A 15,120-nucleotide genomic window follows, 5' to 3' on the forward strand; every position below is an offset into this window, starting at 1 on the left:
ATTAATGAATGAAGTGCATTCAGAAGTTACTCACGCCTGTATTCTTCTTATTATTTTTTTAATTAATTCATTAAATTATGTAACTAAAACTTTTTTACATATATGATATTATTTTTTATATTTGATTTTAGTGACATTTTTATCATCTAAATATCTAAAAAGCCACATTTCTTCCAATAAACGTTGTTTAAAATACTACACAAGACTACACAGGATAAATAAATAAATAAATAAATAGAATTAAATAAATAATGCATTCAGAAATTATTCAGACCACATTTTTTATGTTGCAGCCTTATGCTAAAATTCTTGAAATTACTTTAGACATTTAATTTTACTGACATTTTTGTTTACTTATGTATGATACTCAGTTCTGGCCCTCCGTAAGATCTGGGTGCAGAAGCAGAAGCAGCTGAGAGCGAGTGGATTGGAGCGTGTGAGAGTTTTATTCATGAGGGTTATGAGAATGATGCTCAGGATCTCTCAGTGCTCATAACCGTGTGGAAAAACTGCTGAGAGAATACTAAACCACGCTGAAGCCGAGAGGAGTGAGATTTTGGAGAGAGCAGAGCGTCGAGGCTAACAGAGAGGATATCAAACTGCTGCGTGATTGACAGGAAGAAGCTTCCGGTGTGACAGAAACCACAGCAGCCGGATCAGACCCCGTCAGCCCATGCAGACCCCTCTAGAATACACTACGGTAAAAGCAGCATGTTACCACATTAGTGTGCTTGTGTTTGTATGAGGCAAACCCATGTTTCCCCAAATGCTGAAAATAATGGGAGAGACGCAAAAGACAAGCACTGATCTGTTTAGCAGCAAATACATTTTGAAGAATACAACAACAGCTCAAGGTAACCACATATGTCAAACTCCAAAAAACAAGACAGGAAAGCACCATAAAATTAATATAAACAACTTTTGCATTATATTCTATGACTCCGGTCATATAATAAAGTCATATAATATCTTTGTATGGAATCAGAACAGAATGTAACTCAATAATCACTGAGAAAATGCTGCAACAACATCTATCTATCTATCTATCTATCTATCTATCTATCTATCTATCTATCTATCTATCCATCTATCTATCTATCCATCTATCCATCCATCCATCCATCTATCCATCCATCCATCCATCCATCTATCCATCCATCCATCCATCCATCCATCCATCCATCTATTTATCCAGCTGTCTGTCCACCCATCCAGCCGTTCATTCATTCATTTATCCATCAATCCATCTATCCATTCATCGATCCATCCATCTGTTTATCCGTCCATCCATCCATCCATCCATCTGTCTGTCCATCTGTCCATCCATTTGTTCATTCATCCATCCATCCATCCGTCCATCTATCTGTCCATCCATTCATTTATCCATCTGTCTGTCCATCCATGTAGCCACCATCTGTCCATCCATCCTTTTATCTGTCCGTCCGTCCGTCCATCCATCCATCTTTCTGTCCATTTATCCATCTATTATTCCATCCATCCATTATTCCATCCATCCGTCCATCCATCCATCCATCTTTCTATGCATTAATCCATCTATCATTCCATTCATCCATCCATCCTTCCATCAGTCCACCCATTCATACATCCATCCATCCGACTGTCTGTCCATCCATCCATCCATCCATCTTAAAAACATTTAATAAAATAATTTAATAGCAGTACTCATAAACAGGTAGATAGACGGGGTAGAAAGTTTTTTGTTTCACAGTTGCAGTCACTGTGAAGTGCAAAGCGTAATTATAATTTTTCCTTTGATGCATTTTCTTTGAAGTACGTGATTTATTTGATTCTCTTTCTAAAAAACAGATGTAAATTTAAAGAAACACAGTGGTGGTCTGGCGATTTGTGCACTTTCTTTACTGCAACGATCTGCAGAGCTCATGCAGATGACGCAAGATCAAACTCTTTCATCATTTCCACAATCCAGCCAATAAAATCAGAAACCACTGAAACTATAAGTTGTTATGAATTTAGCTCTATCACATGTGCTGATGTGTTCTGTATCACCTCTGAGCCAGCAGCTGCGATCGCGTCCCTGAGGGGGATATGAGGCTGATCTCCAGGTCTCCTCTGCGCGGGTGGACGATGAGTACGCGCACCACCACATGCTCCAGAAACAGCACCTGCTGATCGGGCTGATCGCTGCAGCCGCTGCTCGAGATGCTGGCGTTCAGCTTCTGATCTGCTCGAATGTACCTGCAGGAGGATTCAAGGGGGTCAGTGGAGAACAGGTCAGAATGTAAAATGCAGTTCTGCATTCATCAACCCAACATTAGGCTGTCATAATACGTGTATATCATATGAAACACGAATTTAAAAGCTCAGATTATATGACAGTATGGTTAAATAGTTACTGACTTTAAAAACATTGTGAAAAGATTTCGAAAGAAAGGGAAGCATATTTTTTTAAGAGGAAAGCATGAAATAAAGTAAGTGGATGGTAATTTATGCTGTCAAAAAGGTAAAATAACTCCATAAACATACCATAAACCAAGGTTACTATAGTTAAGTAAGTAAATAAATAAAAATATTTATCAAAGTTTCTTTAAAAAAAATTAAAGAAGCTATAAATAAAATAAAATTCTTTAAAAAAAATTCCAGGGTTTTTATAGTGTAGTAAAACTAAAACAATAAAAATATTTTTAAAAAACAACAAACCAACATTAAAACTCAAAATTAACCTAAAATAGAAAATAAATAAATAAATAAAAATAGCTTTAAAATAAGTTACAGTTTTTCTCAGTCACTTTGGTGCATTTTTCAGATCAGAAATGAAATTCTCAAAACTACTTGTTCAACCTCCACATCATCTAGTCACTTGTGCACATCATAATAGCAGTTTCTCATTTATTTGAACAAGTTGAGATTGCTTTGGTACATTCATGCAATGGTTTTTGTACATTTGTCTCCGTTTTCCTACATTATCAGTTGCTAGTGTCATGTTGCTCAAAATGTATTATATAGTTCTCTGTGCAATAGTCTTACCCCTCAAAACATCTAGTCATTAGTTCATCGTATAAGTCATTAAATGAAAAATGGTTGATATAGTTGTCATAAACTGTCAAGTATATTTTCTACACATTCCTGTTAGTCTATTTATAAATTTGCCATGCATTGTGCAGGTGAATCTTGACTTTCACTAATAAGGGAATGTAGATAAAACAATAACAAACCAGTTCTCTGAAATTCCTCATAGAGTGCTGCATGCAAAAGCGAAGTTCTGTCTAAGGGGTGATTCCTGTGTTTGCCTTTCTAATTTTATATTTTCGCTTTTGTGCATCTGTCATGTACAAACATTTGACAGACATCTGTAAGATGTCACTTTTACATACACTCTCTAAATCATAAACATCTTACAGTAAAGACATCTAATAAAAGTCTATTTGACACCTGGTAGGAAACGTGCAGATGAGCGAACACTCTAAAAAATAAATATTGCAGATGTAAATGTAGACGTGAAATAGACGTCTTAGTGATGTACGTGTACTATCAGGGATATTTCTTTTTCTTGTCTATCACAATGACTCTGTGTTTTTTCTTTTCTTTTTTCTTTTTTTTGTCCTATCCAGTCTCTTTCAATCAATATCTCACATACAGTAATGTGTACATTTGTACTTTTGAAATGGATATATGACACACATAAGAATTGCAGCCTTCTGCATTTCAATACAGTAACTGTCATGCAAACGATTGCTATAGTTTACATCAGGTAATGCTAATAGAATACACTGTTAGATTGACAACATGACTAAGCATTTTGACTATCTTGTTTGTGAACAATGACACAAGGACTTTTCATTCTGATGGCACTAATTTGTTCATTGACATGCATACTTACTTTTAATAGATGAACTAAAGATTTTGATAAAGTTACAGACTTTTGCAGGTAATCCATTGTGTTGTGCTGTTTGTACGAATTGTTTTGAGGAATGCACATACTTCCTTGCAAATGTTAAGGATGATTTGAGAAATGCACCAAAGCGACTGAGAAAAACTGTAATACCAACTTAAAATGATTTCTTCCTCAGAAGTTTTAAAAGTAAAAAAAAAAGTAAAAGTAAAACCACAAAAATATTTTGATAATAATAATAATAATAATAATAATAATAATAATAAAAACTTAAAATAAACCTAAAATTAAAAAAATGTATATATACTATATGATAATAATAATAATAATAATAATAATAATAATAATAATCTATATATATATTCTTATGAATATATAAAACATATTAAAAAATAAAAATATAAAAATAAAAACAAATTTTCAAAATTACTAAAAACTAGAATACTCTCAATTATACTATATATTATTAATAATTTATTTATTTATTATTATTATTATTATTTATTGTTATAAAATAAAAATAGGCCTTAAAACTCATGGACTCGATTCCATGTATCCTGAAGTCAAATGATAGTTTTGTGTGCGAAACAAGCTAAAAATTTGCGTTCAATAAACTCATTATGACCTCCGTTATAGCTACTTAACGATACTTTTATTCTGTATTTTCTTTTATACAGCAACATCCACATTCAGTGTATGAGCAGATCACAACATTACGTTTCACAGAATAAAAAAATAATAAAAATGACATGAGAGCGAGTAGATAATAACTTGTAATGACATAAATGACGACTGCTTTCTGTAACCGCTTGCATCAAAGAAAAAAAAACGTTCAGTTTTCCCGGTTGTCCTCAAGCATATCTGGAGTAAAGGGACCCGCATTATGAAACAACAGAGACAAAATGACTCTTAACAAGATAAATGGCTGAACTTAAGGCTGAGCAGTGTGTTCTGAGGACAAGTGATCTTCTGGGAAAGTCCTGCCTCCCTTGAGTCACTGTCAAAGACCGCATGACTTTATTTACATCTCGTATTGTAGAGAACAAAGCGTTACTGCTATAATGAAGGCACGTCAGATGAGTGGACATAAACACAAATACAATATCATAATGACCAACTTTAATCTGTTAAGCCCAATTTTGCAAGTTGGAGATGCTAATTAAAGATTAATGATGCAATTATTGTGTCTTGTTCAATAAAACTAGAGAAACAACACAGGTCTGTATGACTAAACTACACTTCCCACAATCCTTTGTGCAGCTAGAACATCAATCACACCCCTAATGTGGATCGTTAAGCTAAAAAAGCAATAAAGAAGTATTAAATTGCCTGACCTGTTCATTTTATTCCAACCCAAATCATTTAAATCACATCGTGAGCATCGGAGTGTCTGCATTACACATAACCTTCCCCTTAATAGTGTGAAAAATAATAAAAGCGAGCACACACATTGTCATATTTACTCTTCCGCAATGCCGTTTCGTGGCTCATTAAGCTGCGGGATCATCTATTCGGTCAGTCCGGAAGCTCGTTTTGGATATTAAAGATTTTTTTTCCTCGCGAGCAACACCGTTTCAACGGCTTTATAATGGCGGCTGCGGCGTTTTATGGTTGTGCTGATAAACAACACCGCACAGATGGCAACAAAATTAGTCACTTGAGGTCTGAGCCATTATTTAGCACACGTTCAGAAGCAGCGTCGGCCAGAAATACGCTAGGTGGAGATTGCGCCACAGCCTCGTTTCAATCTTGTGACTGACATTCAGAGGAAAACAAGCTTAAAATGGAAGACTGCGCCTCTTCAATCTAACACGACAGCTTGCGGTGAAACTTTCAGATGAATCCTGGGGAGAAACAGCATCCATATGGAGAGCAGACATTTCCCTGGGTTTCAGAAAAAACAAAACCAGACCTATACATATCTCTAAATATATTTTAAAATGTACAAATAAATTGGCTAATATTTATTTCATAATTTACTAAAATGTATAAATATTAACATATGAAAATTATAAAATTATTAATAGAATTTAAAATGATTACAAATATATAAATATTATATTAAAATATTACAAATTTTAACATATATGTATTATTCATATATAATATTTTAAATAATAATTTTAATATTATTATTAAAAATAACATTTTGCATTTATTTTAACATACGAAATAGATTTTATTGCAGTTTACACCTACATTTGCAGTATATCTTGACATTTCAAGGCGACTTACATTTTACAACAGGTCAATTTTAAAAATATATTTCATTAAGTCACAGTGTTGCAATGTGTACAGTGTTCACTAAAACTACTAAAAATGTTAATTGAAAAAAAGCTGGAATAAAATAAAACATAAATATTCAATAAAAGCAAATGTAAAAAAAGATGAAGCAGAAATAAAATATAATAAAATGAAATATATTTAGGTTGAAGAATTAAAATGATTACAACGGAAATACATGTAAATTTAAAAATAAATATGAATACATGAATATAAATTACGAAATAAATATACACTAAAAAAATAAACACCGAAATTTAATTTACTGAAATTAAAAAAATTCAAAGGCCAATTTGAGAAAAACAAAAAAACAAAACCAAAATATAAATATAATTTAATAAAATAAAATATATTTGAGTTGAAAAATTAAAATTACTAAAATAAAGGCTAAATAGAAATATAAAAAAAACAAAATGAATAAATGACAAAACTTCTAAACTACTAATAAATACTGAAATATAATTTACTGAAAATAAATACATTAAAAAGCTAATTCAAAAAAAGGAAAAAAAAAATAAGTTAAAGAATTAAAATGACTAAAACAGAAATAAATGTACATTTAAAGATAAATATGAATACATAAATATAAACTAAGGCTAAATAGAAAAATTTAAAAAAAGGAATAAATGACAAACGATCATAACTACTAATAAATATTGAAATTTAATTTACTGAAATTAAAAACATTTTTTAGAAAAAATAAAATAAAATATACATAGAATAAAATAAAACATATTTAAGCTGAAGAATTAAAATGACCAAAACAGAAATAAATGTAAATTTAAACATAAATATGAATGCATCAATATAAATTATGAAATAAATATAAACTGATATAACAGAATATAAAAAGAGCTAAATAGAAATATAAAAAACCAAAATGAATAAATTACAAAACTCTTAAACTACTAATAAATACTGAAATTTAATTTACTGAAAATAAATATATTAAAAGGCCAATTCAAAAAAAAAGAAGAAACTAAACTAAACTAAAATGTTGAAGAATTAAACTGACTGAAACAGAAATAAATCTAAATTTAAAAATATATATGAATACATTAATATAAATTATTAAATAAATATAAACTAAGGGTAAATAGAAATATAAAAAAATGAATAAATGACAAAAATACAAAACTACTAATAAATACTGAAATTTAATTTACAACTTTTTTTTTTTCTTTCTTTTAATCTACAAGCTTAGGTCTCAAACCATTCTGGCATATCATCACACTTTATATGGAGATGCTTGAAAAACCTGTGTAAGAAATTGACACCAAGGTTCCTTTATAAAGCAATGATCGGACCGACAACTCCAAGAGAAAAGTGCAAGCAATGCATCTACTCATCAAGCACAGGACAACTGTTTATGGCATTCAGCCATACATTTTTCACTTCATAGAGCCAAAGGAATGAGACTGTAAATCGATAGATGGCAGCCAACCTAATGAGATTGGAAGCGCGGCCGAAGCGCAGGCTAACTCCCTCTCAATAGGCATCCGAGCGCGAGGTGCTATAAATAAAACCCAATCTATGATCAATAGCAATGGTCAAGCACAGCCAGTACTGCACACACACACACACACACACACACACACAGACCCATGGTGTTTTGATGGTTTAAAGAGAGCCGGCGCAGCAGGAGACTGGATTCTCACTCGGCACCTCCATCAGCAAACAAAGCCATGAATCTGAATGCAGAAATCACTCCACCTCGTCATTCCCTTCTATGACATTCACTACTCAGTGCTATCAGGCTGTTTTTCCAGTTTTCTGATAAACAAAATCAAAGGACAGCAAGTAGCAAAATCAGGAAAACAATGCACAGTTTCAACATTTACTGCAGCAAGTCACATTTTAAAAGCACTGACTGCAATAAAACAATGAATTTGATTAATTTAATAACTGGATTTTAGGGGATACATGTGGGAAAGATAAAAATGCTTGTTGGACAGGAGACATTTTACTTTAAACTGAAACTCAAATGCTCATTCACTGTGAACATTAAAATAAATAAATAAATAAATAAATAGGTGATTTTATATTATTATTATTATTATTATTATTATTATATTGGAAATGTGTTTTCTTGCACCTTAAATTTTATTTTAAAATATATTTTTGACATTTCAAAGTTTTTATTAAATATATTTTATTATTAAAATATTGTAAAAATATATTTCATCAAGTGCATTCTCTACAGTGTTATAATTGTTAGCTAAAACTACAACTACTACATATTGTTTGTTAGTTGAAATAAGGCTAGATCTAGAACTACATATAAATATTTTATAAAAACACACAAAAAATGCCTTGGCATCTAAGTAAAAATAAAACAAGTTAAAAATTAAATAATAAAACTAAAACTGAAATAACATAAAAAATATTTAAAAAAGACAAAGGCACAACAAACTGCTAAAACAAACTAAAACTAAAATGAAAATATAAGAATTAAAACTAATTCACAATATTAATTTATACTATAACACTTGATAAACAATACTAAAATAACACTTGTATATATATTACACTTTGTTTTCAACATTTTATTGCAGCAAGTCACATGTTAAAAGCACTAACTGCAATAAAACAATGAATTTGATTAATTTAATAACTGGATTTCAGGGGATACATGTGGGAAAAATAAAAATGCTGGTTGGAAAGTGGACTATTTTACTTAAAACTGAAACTCAAATGCTCTTTCACTGTCAACATTAAAATAAATAAATAAATAAACAGGTGATTTTATATTATTATTATTATTATTATTATTATATTGGAAATGTGTTTTCTTGCAGCTTACATTTTATTTTGAAATATATTTTGACTTTTCAAAGTTTAAATGAAATATATTTTATTATTTAAATATTGTAAAAATATATTTCATCAAGTGCATCTCTACAGTGTTGTAATTGTTAGCTAAAACTACAACTACTACATATTGTTTGTTAATTGAAATAAAGTTAGATCTAGAATTAGATATAAATATTTGATAAAAAGAAACAAAAATAAATTTAAAAAATTGCCTTGGCATCTAAGTGAAATAAAATAAAACTAAAATAAAAGTAAAAATTAAGCAACAAGATTAATAAAACAAAAACTGAAATAACATATAAAAAGAAAAAAAGACAAAAGCACAACAAATTGCCAAAACAAACTAAAATTAAAATAAAAATGAGAATTAAAGCTAATTCACAATATTACTAAACAATACTGAAATAACACTTGTGTGTATATATATAAATGTATATATTATGAAATGAATTTCATAAATGTAATAACTGGATTTTAGGGGATACGTGTAAGAAAGATAAAAATGCTTGTTGGACAGGAGACTATTTAACTTTAAACTGAAACTCAAATGCTCTTTCACTGTCAACATTAAAATAAATAAATAAATAGGTGATTTTATATTATTATTATTATTATTATTATTATTATTACTAATATTATCATTATATTGGAAATGTGTTTTCTTGCGCCTTAAATTTTATTTTGAAATATATTTTGACATTTCAAGGTTTCAAAACATTTTGTTTAAAAAAAAAAACGAAAATTTAAATTTTTGCCTTGGCATCTAAATGAAATAAAACAAGTAAAAATTAAGTAATAAAATTAATAAAACTAAAACTGAAATAAGATAAAAAAGAAAAAAAGACAAAAGCACAGAACGAAATTGCTAAAACAAACTAAAATTAAAATATAAGAATTAAAGCTAATTCACAATATTAATGAATTCTATAACACTGCATAAACAATACTAAAATAACACTTGTATATATGACACAAAGTTTTCAACATTTTATTGCAGCACGTCACATTTTAAGATCACTAACTGCAATAAAACAATGCATATTGTCCATTTGATTAATTTAATAACTGGATAGATTAGTGTTGGACAGGACAAAGATGTGTGTTGGACAGGACAAAGTTGTACTTTTCGTCCTAACTAAACTAAATTTTTCAAGATGTCACAACAGCACAACTACAGCTTTATGAGCGAAACTCTCTAAGGAACAGCCGCAAACAAAAAGCTTGACATCATTACAACACAAACATGGTTTAGACAGGGTGGGCTTCTCATTTATTCTCCACTGCATTATCAAACCCCAAAACAACAAAGAGAGAACAGCAAAAACAGCTATTGTTGGAGAGCCGGTTTAGCCAGCAGTGAGAGATGAACAACAACATGTTCTTCTATTGTGTCCACAATAGTGTGGCCAGATGTCCTGAATTTACAAGCCTCATCTCATGTCCCGATGAAGTTACAAACAATCAGAACAGAGTTTGTCTTTATAAGCCTTAGTTTTAGTTTGTTGCTAAAAGATCTGTGCTGTTTCTATACTAAAATACAGAGTGTTTTCAAACCTGGATTACTTTCTTTCAACTTTTGTTTTAGTTAGTTGTCAAGACAAGAGGTTGTATCTAGTATTTATTTTTTAGTTTATTTTCATTTCAGCTTTATTTCAGTTTACAAAATCAAATTTTAATAGTTTTAGTTTTAAATAAACTAAAACTTAATAAAAACTAATAGTAATAAAACTAAAACTATTAAAATTTGTTTTTGTAAATTGAAATAAAGCTGAAATAGAATTAAACATAAATACTAAACACAACTTCTTAAACCTGCAAAAACTGAACTGAAATTTTTAAAAAAGCCAAGTTGAATTTTTTAAATTTCAAAAATTACAAATTAAAGAAATTTAAATTTAAATAAGAAACAGAAATATTTTTAAAGAATAAGTTAAAAATGAAAATTATTTCATTATAATAATATCAAATAATGTAAAATAAATATCAAAATATCAAAATAATATAAAATAAATCATTTTTATATTCTTATATAACGGTTTTATTGAAATACATATTCAATGTTAAAGTTGTTTTCATTAATTTAAATAAAGCTTGAATAAAATTACATTTAAATGTTACATAATAATGAAATTAGAAATGTTGCCTTGGCATCTCATTTAAAAAAAAATGCACTTAAGATGAATAGTGAAATCACTAAAAAAGAAACTGAAGTATAAATGAATGCTAAACAAATATTGATGAATTACAGTGACAAAAACACAAAAAAAAAAAACTAAAAACATAAAATATAAAAGCTAACTCAAAATATGATTAACTACTATAATAGTACATATATAATACTACAACAACACTGTGAATGGTGACACAAGATGATTTTCCATTAATGACTACTTCCTTTTCAGTCTATTTCTCACACAAAGTGCTCATATCACTATAAGAAGGCTCTGGATGTAGTGCACATGTTACATAACTAACATTTATGAAGATTAATGCTGCTTTTTGCTCTTTTTTCTCTAGTCTTCCACAGAAAAAGGAAAGACATTTAGGTTTGGAAAGACATGAGGGAGAGTAGTTTACTTTAAATTTCAAGCTGAACTGCTCCTTTAAAGTTAACAAGAGTGGGTGGGCTGTAGTTTTCAACCTGTTAACAGAACAGTTCATATATCTGCTGCTTCCTCTGAATCTGGACACGTAAGAAAACATCTGCCGTGCATCTGAGTAGTTATTCTATGCACATAATGACATTTGTGTTCATGAAATACATGCTTGCGTTTTATTGGCTGCCATCTGATTCAGAAATCTGTGTTAAGATTTCAATTGTTGAATTACTGTGCATTAATAAAGTAATGAAAATCACACCAGGCCTGTTTGAAAGAGCATGTGTACTACATCGAACATCTTTGACCTGTCCTGTTTTTTACCATGGCCATCCGGTCATCCTGGTCTAACCTAAATATTTGCGCCTACCAAACCCTGCCATTCAAACAGAGACTATTTACAATGATTTATCCCAGTTATACAGCCATCCAGCCTGTTTTTAAAGGTGTAGTCCATCTGAATGAACTTTTAATCAATGATTTATTCATAAAAGAAATACTTCTTAAAGGAAAAGTTCACCCAAAAGTGTTTGTTTCTTCATCAGAACACATTTGAAGAAATGTAGCATTTCATTACTTGCTCACCAATGGATCCTCTGCAGTGAATGGGTGCCGTCAGAATGAGAGTTCAAACAGCTGATAAAAACATCACAATAATCCACAAGTAATCCACACCACTCCAGTCCATCAGTTAACATCTTGTGAACAGAAAAGCTGCGTGTTTGTAAGAAACAAATTCACCAGTGGATAAAATATGAGTTCAGAATCCATAATAATGCTTCCTCCATTGAGAAAGTTGCCTCATCTGAATCAAAAGAGAGATGTGCACAGATCAAGCACCGCTTACGAGTGAAAACTGTCCAAAACAGCTGTAAACAAATATGTTGGTGAATTTTGATGTGAGAGACAACAAAACATGGACTTTTTTCACTGAAGGAAGCGTTATTATGAACTATTTTGACTATAAATTATGGTTTAAAGTTAAAAAGGTCTTAATAATGGACTTGTTTTTTACAAACATGCAGCTTTTCACTTCACAAGATGTAAATTGATGCACTGGAGTGGTGTGGATTACTTGTGGATTATTGTGATATTTTTATCAGCTGTTTGGACTCTCACTGTGACGGCACCCATTCACTGCAGAGGATCCACTGGTGAGCAAGTGATGTAATGCTATAATGCATTTCTTCAAATCTGTTCTGATGAAGAAATATGGGATAATTTTTGTGCCAATAAGAATGAACGTAACTTTATAAAACTGAACGTAATTTTCCAAGAAACGATCAAAAATATGCCACTGCAAAAGAAGAAAAACACAATGAAAATGAAAAAATGAACTCAGTCGCACGAAATTAACATGCTCTTCAAATATGCTTCATTCTTTGTTAATGATTTTCAAAGAATCGTATTCGCGAATCATGGATTCTGAATGCGTTGCCACAGCTTTCGCTTACGCTTTGCAAATTTTCGTTTGCTGTTTTGGCACAAACCTCTCGTGGGGGCGGGCTTAACAGCGATCTACTCTGATTGGCTAATGAGCTTTTGATGGACAGTTGCTCTCTGACCTGGAAGCACAGACGGTGACGTCCGTGGCGCACATATTGGAAAGTTGTTGCGGTGTGCAATACGTCGTGCTTTGTTTATAGAAACTATCAGAACTGTTGCACACTGTACATGAATAAAACTTTTATCGATGTTATTGATTAACGTTACTTTAGCAACACAAACTTACTTCAAGCTGCTCTGAGGGACAAGCTGAGGTGGAAGATGATGCCGCTCCGTGTCTCTCCTGGGAGCTCATCTTTAGAAACTAAGAGACGACCGTAGGTGAAATACTAATAACATTAATACTTAATATAAACAAAGCACGACGTATTGCACACCGCAATATGCGCGCCACTGACGTCACCGTCTGTGCTTCCAGGTCAGAGAGCAACTGTCCATCAAAAGCTCATTAGCCAATCAGAGTAGATCGCTGTTAAGCCCGCCCCCACGAGAGGTTTGTGCCAAAACAGCAAACGAAAATTTGCGAAGCGTAAGCGAAAGCTGTGGCAACGCATTCAGAATCTATGATTCGCGAAAACAATTCTTTGAAAATCATTAACAAAGAATGAAGCATATTTGAAGAGCATGTTAAATTTGTGCGACTGAGTTCATTTTTTCATTTTCATTGTGTTTTTCTTCTTTTGCAGTGGCATATTTTTGATCGTTTCTTGGAAAGTTACGTTCAGTTTTACAAAGTTACGTTCATTCTTATTGGCACAAAAATAATCCCATAAAGAAACAAACTCATCTTGAAAGTTGAGTGCATTTTCAGCAAATTGTCATTTCACCAATGAATTATCCCTCACCAATGGATCCTCTGTAGTGAATGGGTGCCGTCAGAACGAGAGACCAAACAGTTGATAAAAACAATAATCCACAAATAATCCACACCACTCCAGTCCAGCAATTAAACATCTTGTGAAGCCAAAAGCAGTGTGTTTGTAAGAAACAAATCCATCAAATAAAACGTTTTAAATGTCCATAATACATAATAACGCTTCCTCCAGTGAAACAGTGCATCGTCTCTCACATCAAAATCCACCCACATATCTGTTTTTGTTTGTAAATGGTACTTGATCGGTGCATATTTGTATCCTGATTCAGACGAGATGACTTTTCACTGGAGAAAGCAAGTTTGTTGATAAAGGATTCATATTTTAGTCAAAAGCGAAAGTTGAAGTGCCATAATAATGGATTTGTTTCTTACAAACATGCAGCTTTTCACTTCACAAGATGTTAATTGATGGACTGGAGTGGTGTGGATTACTTGTGTATTATTGTGATGTTTTTAGCAGCTGTTTGGACTCTCATTCTGACGGCACCCATTCACTGGAGAGGATCCATTTGTGAGCAAATGATGAAATGCTACATTTCTCCAAATCTGTTCTGATGAAAAAACAAACTCATCTACATCTTGGATGGCCTTAGGGTGAATAAATTTACAGCAAACTGTCATTTCTGTGTGACTTATTCTTTTAAAAGGCAAAATTGTCACATTTACTCATTCTCAAGTCATTCAAAACCAGAATGATATCAAGCATCAATTCTTAACACAGGGTTTGATCGACCATTAGTGTTGATTGTTTTGTGAATCTTAAACAAAAAATGTAAATTTAATATTGTTCATATCTTCCTCAAGCACTAGGATGAGTATAATTTATACACAGCAATCCATCATCTCTTGCACATTTCAATCCAAACTATTCTCTGCTACCAGCCAGAACTTTACCAGCAGTTAAAAACAACTACCTGTCTAACCTGGGGCAATTCTTGACAAACGTCTACATTTTTGGCATGTGTCTAAAGAGTTTATTGAGAGATGTGCTGACAGGTCTTTAATCCCATCAGCTGGCTCAGACACGAGGCTGAGAGGCGATCGATAGCTGCTGCTTCGTTTTGATGATCGATTTCTTTCACCGCACATTGCAAATTATGTGGACTCGGACACAGAGGAAGAGAAGTCAAGTCATGCGGCGTCCTTGATAGAGGACAGATGATGTCAGAGACACA

General features: G+C 31.6%; 1 protein-coding gene across 2 annotated transcripts in view; it reads right to left on the bottom strand.

The window, feature by feature from the left end:
- pcsk6 (proprotein convertase subtilisin/kexin type 6) overlaps positions 1-15,120 on the bottom strand; it is a 93,063-nt gene that overhangs the window by 30,047 nt on the left and 47,896 nt on the right. For both annotated transcript variants that reach the window (XM_051115296.1, XM_051115294.1), the window contains exon 12: positions 2,029-2,217. In XM_051115296.1, coding sequence (XP_050971253.1) covers positions 2,029-2,217 — 189 coding nt within the window. The remainder of the gene's footprint in view (positions 1-2,028; positions 2,218-15,120) is intronic.

This window comes from Labeo rohita, chromosome 7 (genome assembly GCF_022985175.1).
Source record: "Labeo rohita strain BAU-BD-2019 chromosome 7, IGBB_LRoh.1.0, whole genome shotgun sequence".
Classification (NCBI taxonomy): domain Eukaryota; kingdom Metazoa; phylum Chordata; class Actinopteri; order Cypriniformes; family Cyprinidae; genus Labeo; species Labeo rohita.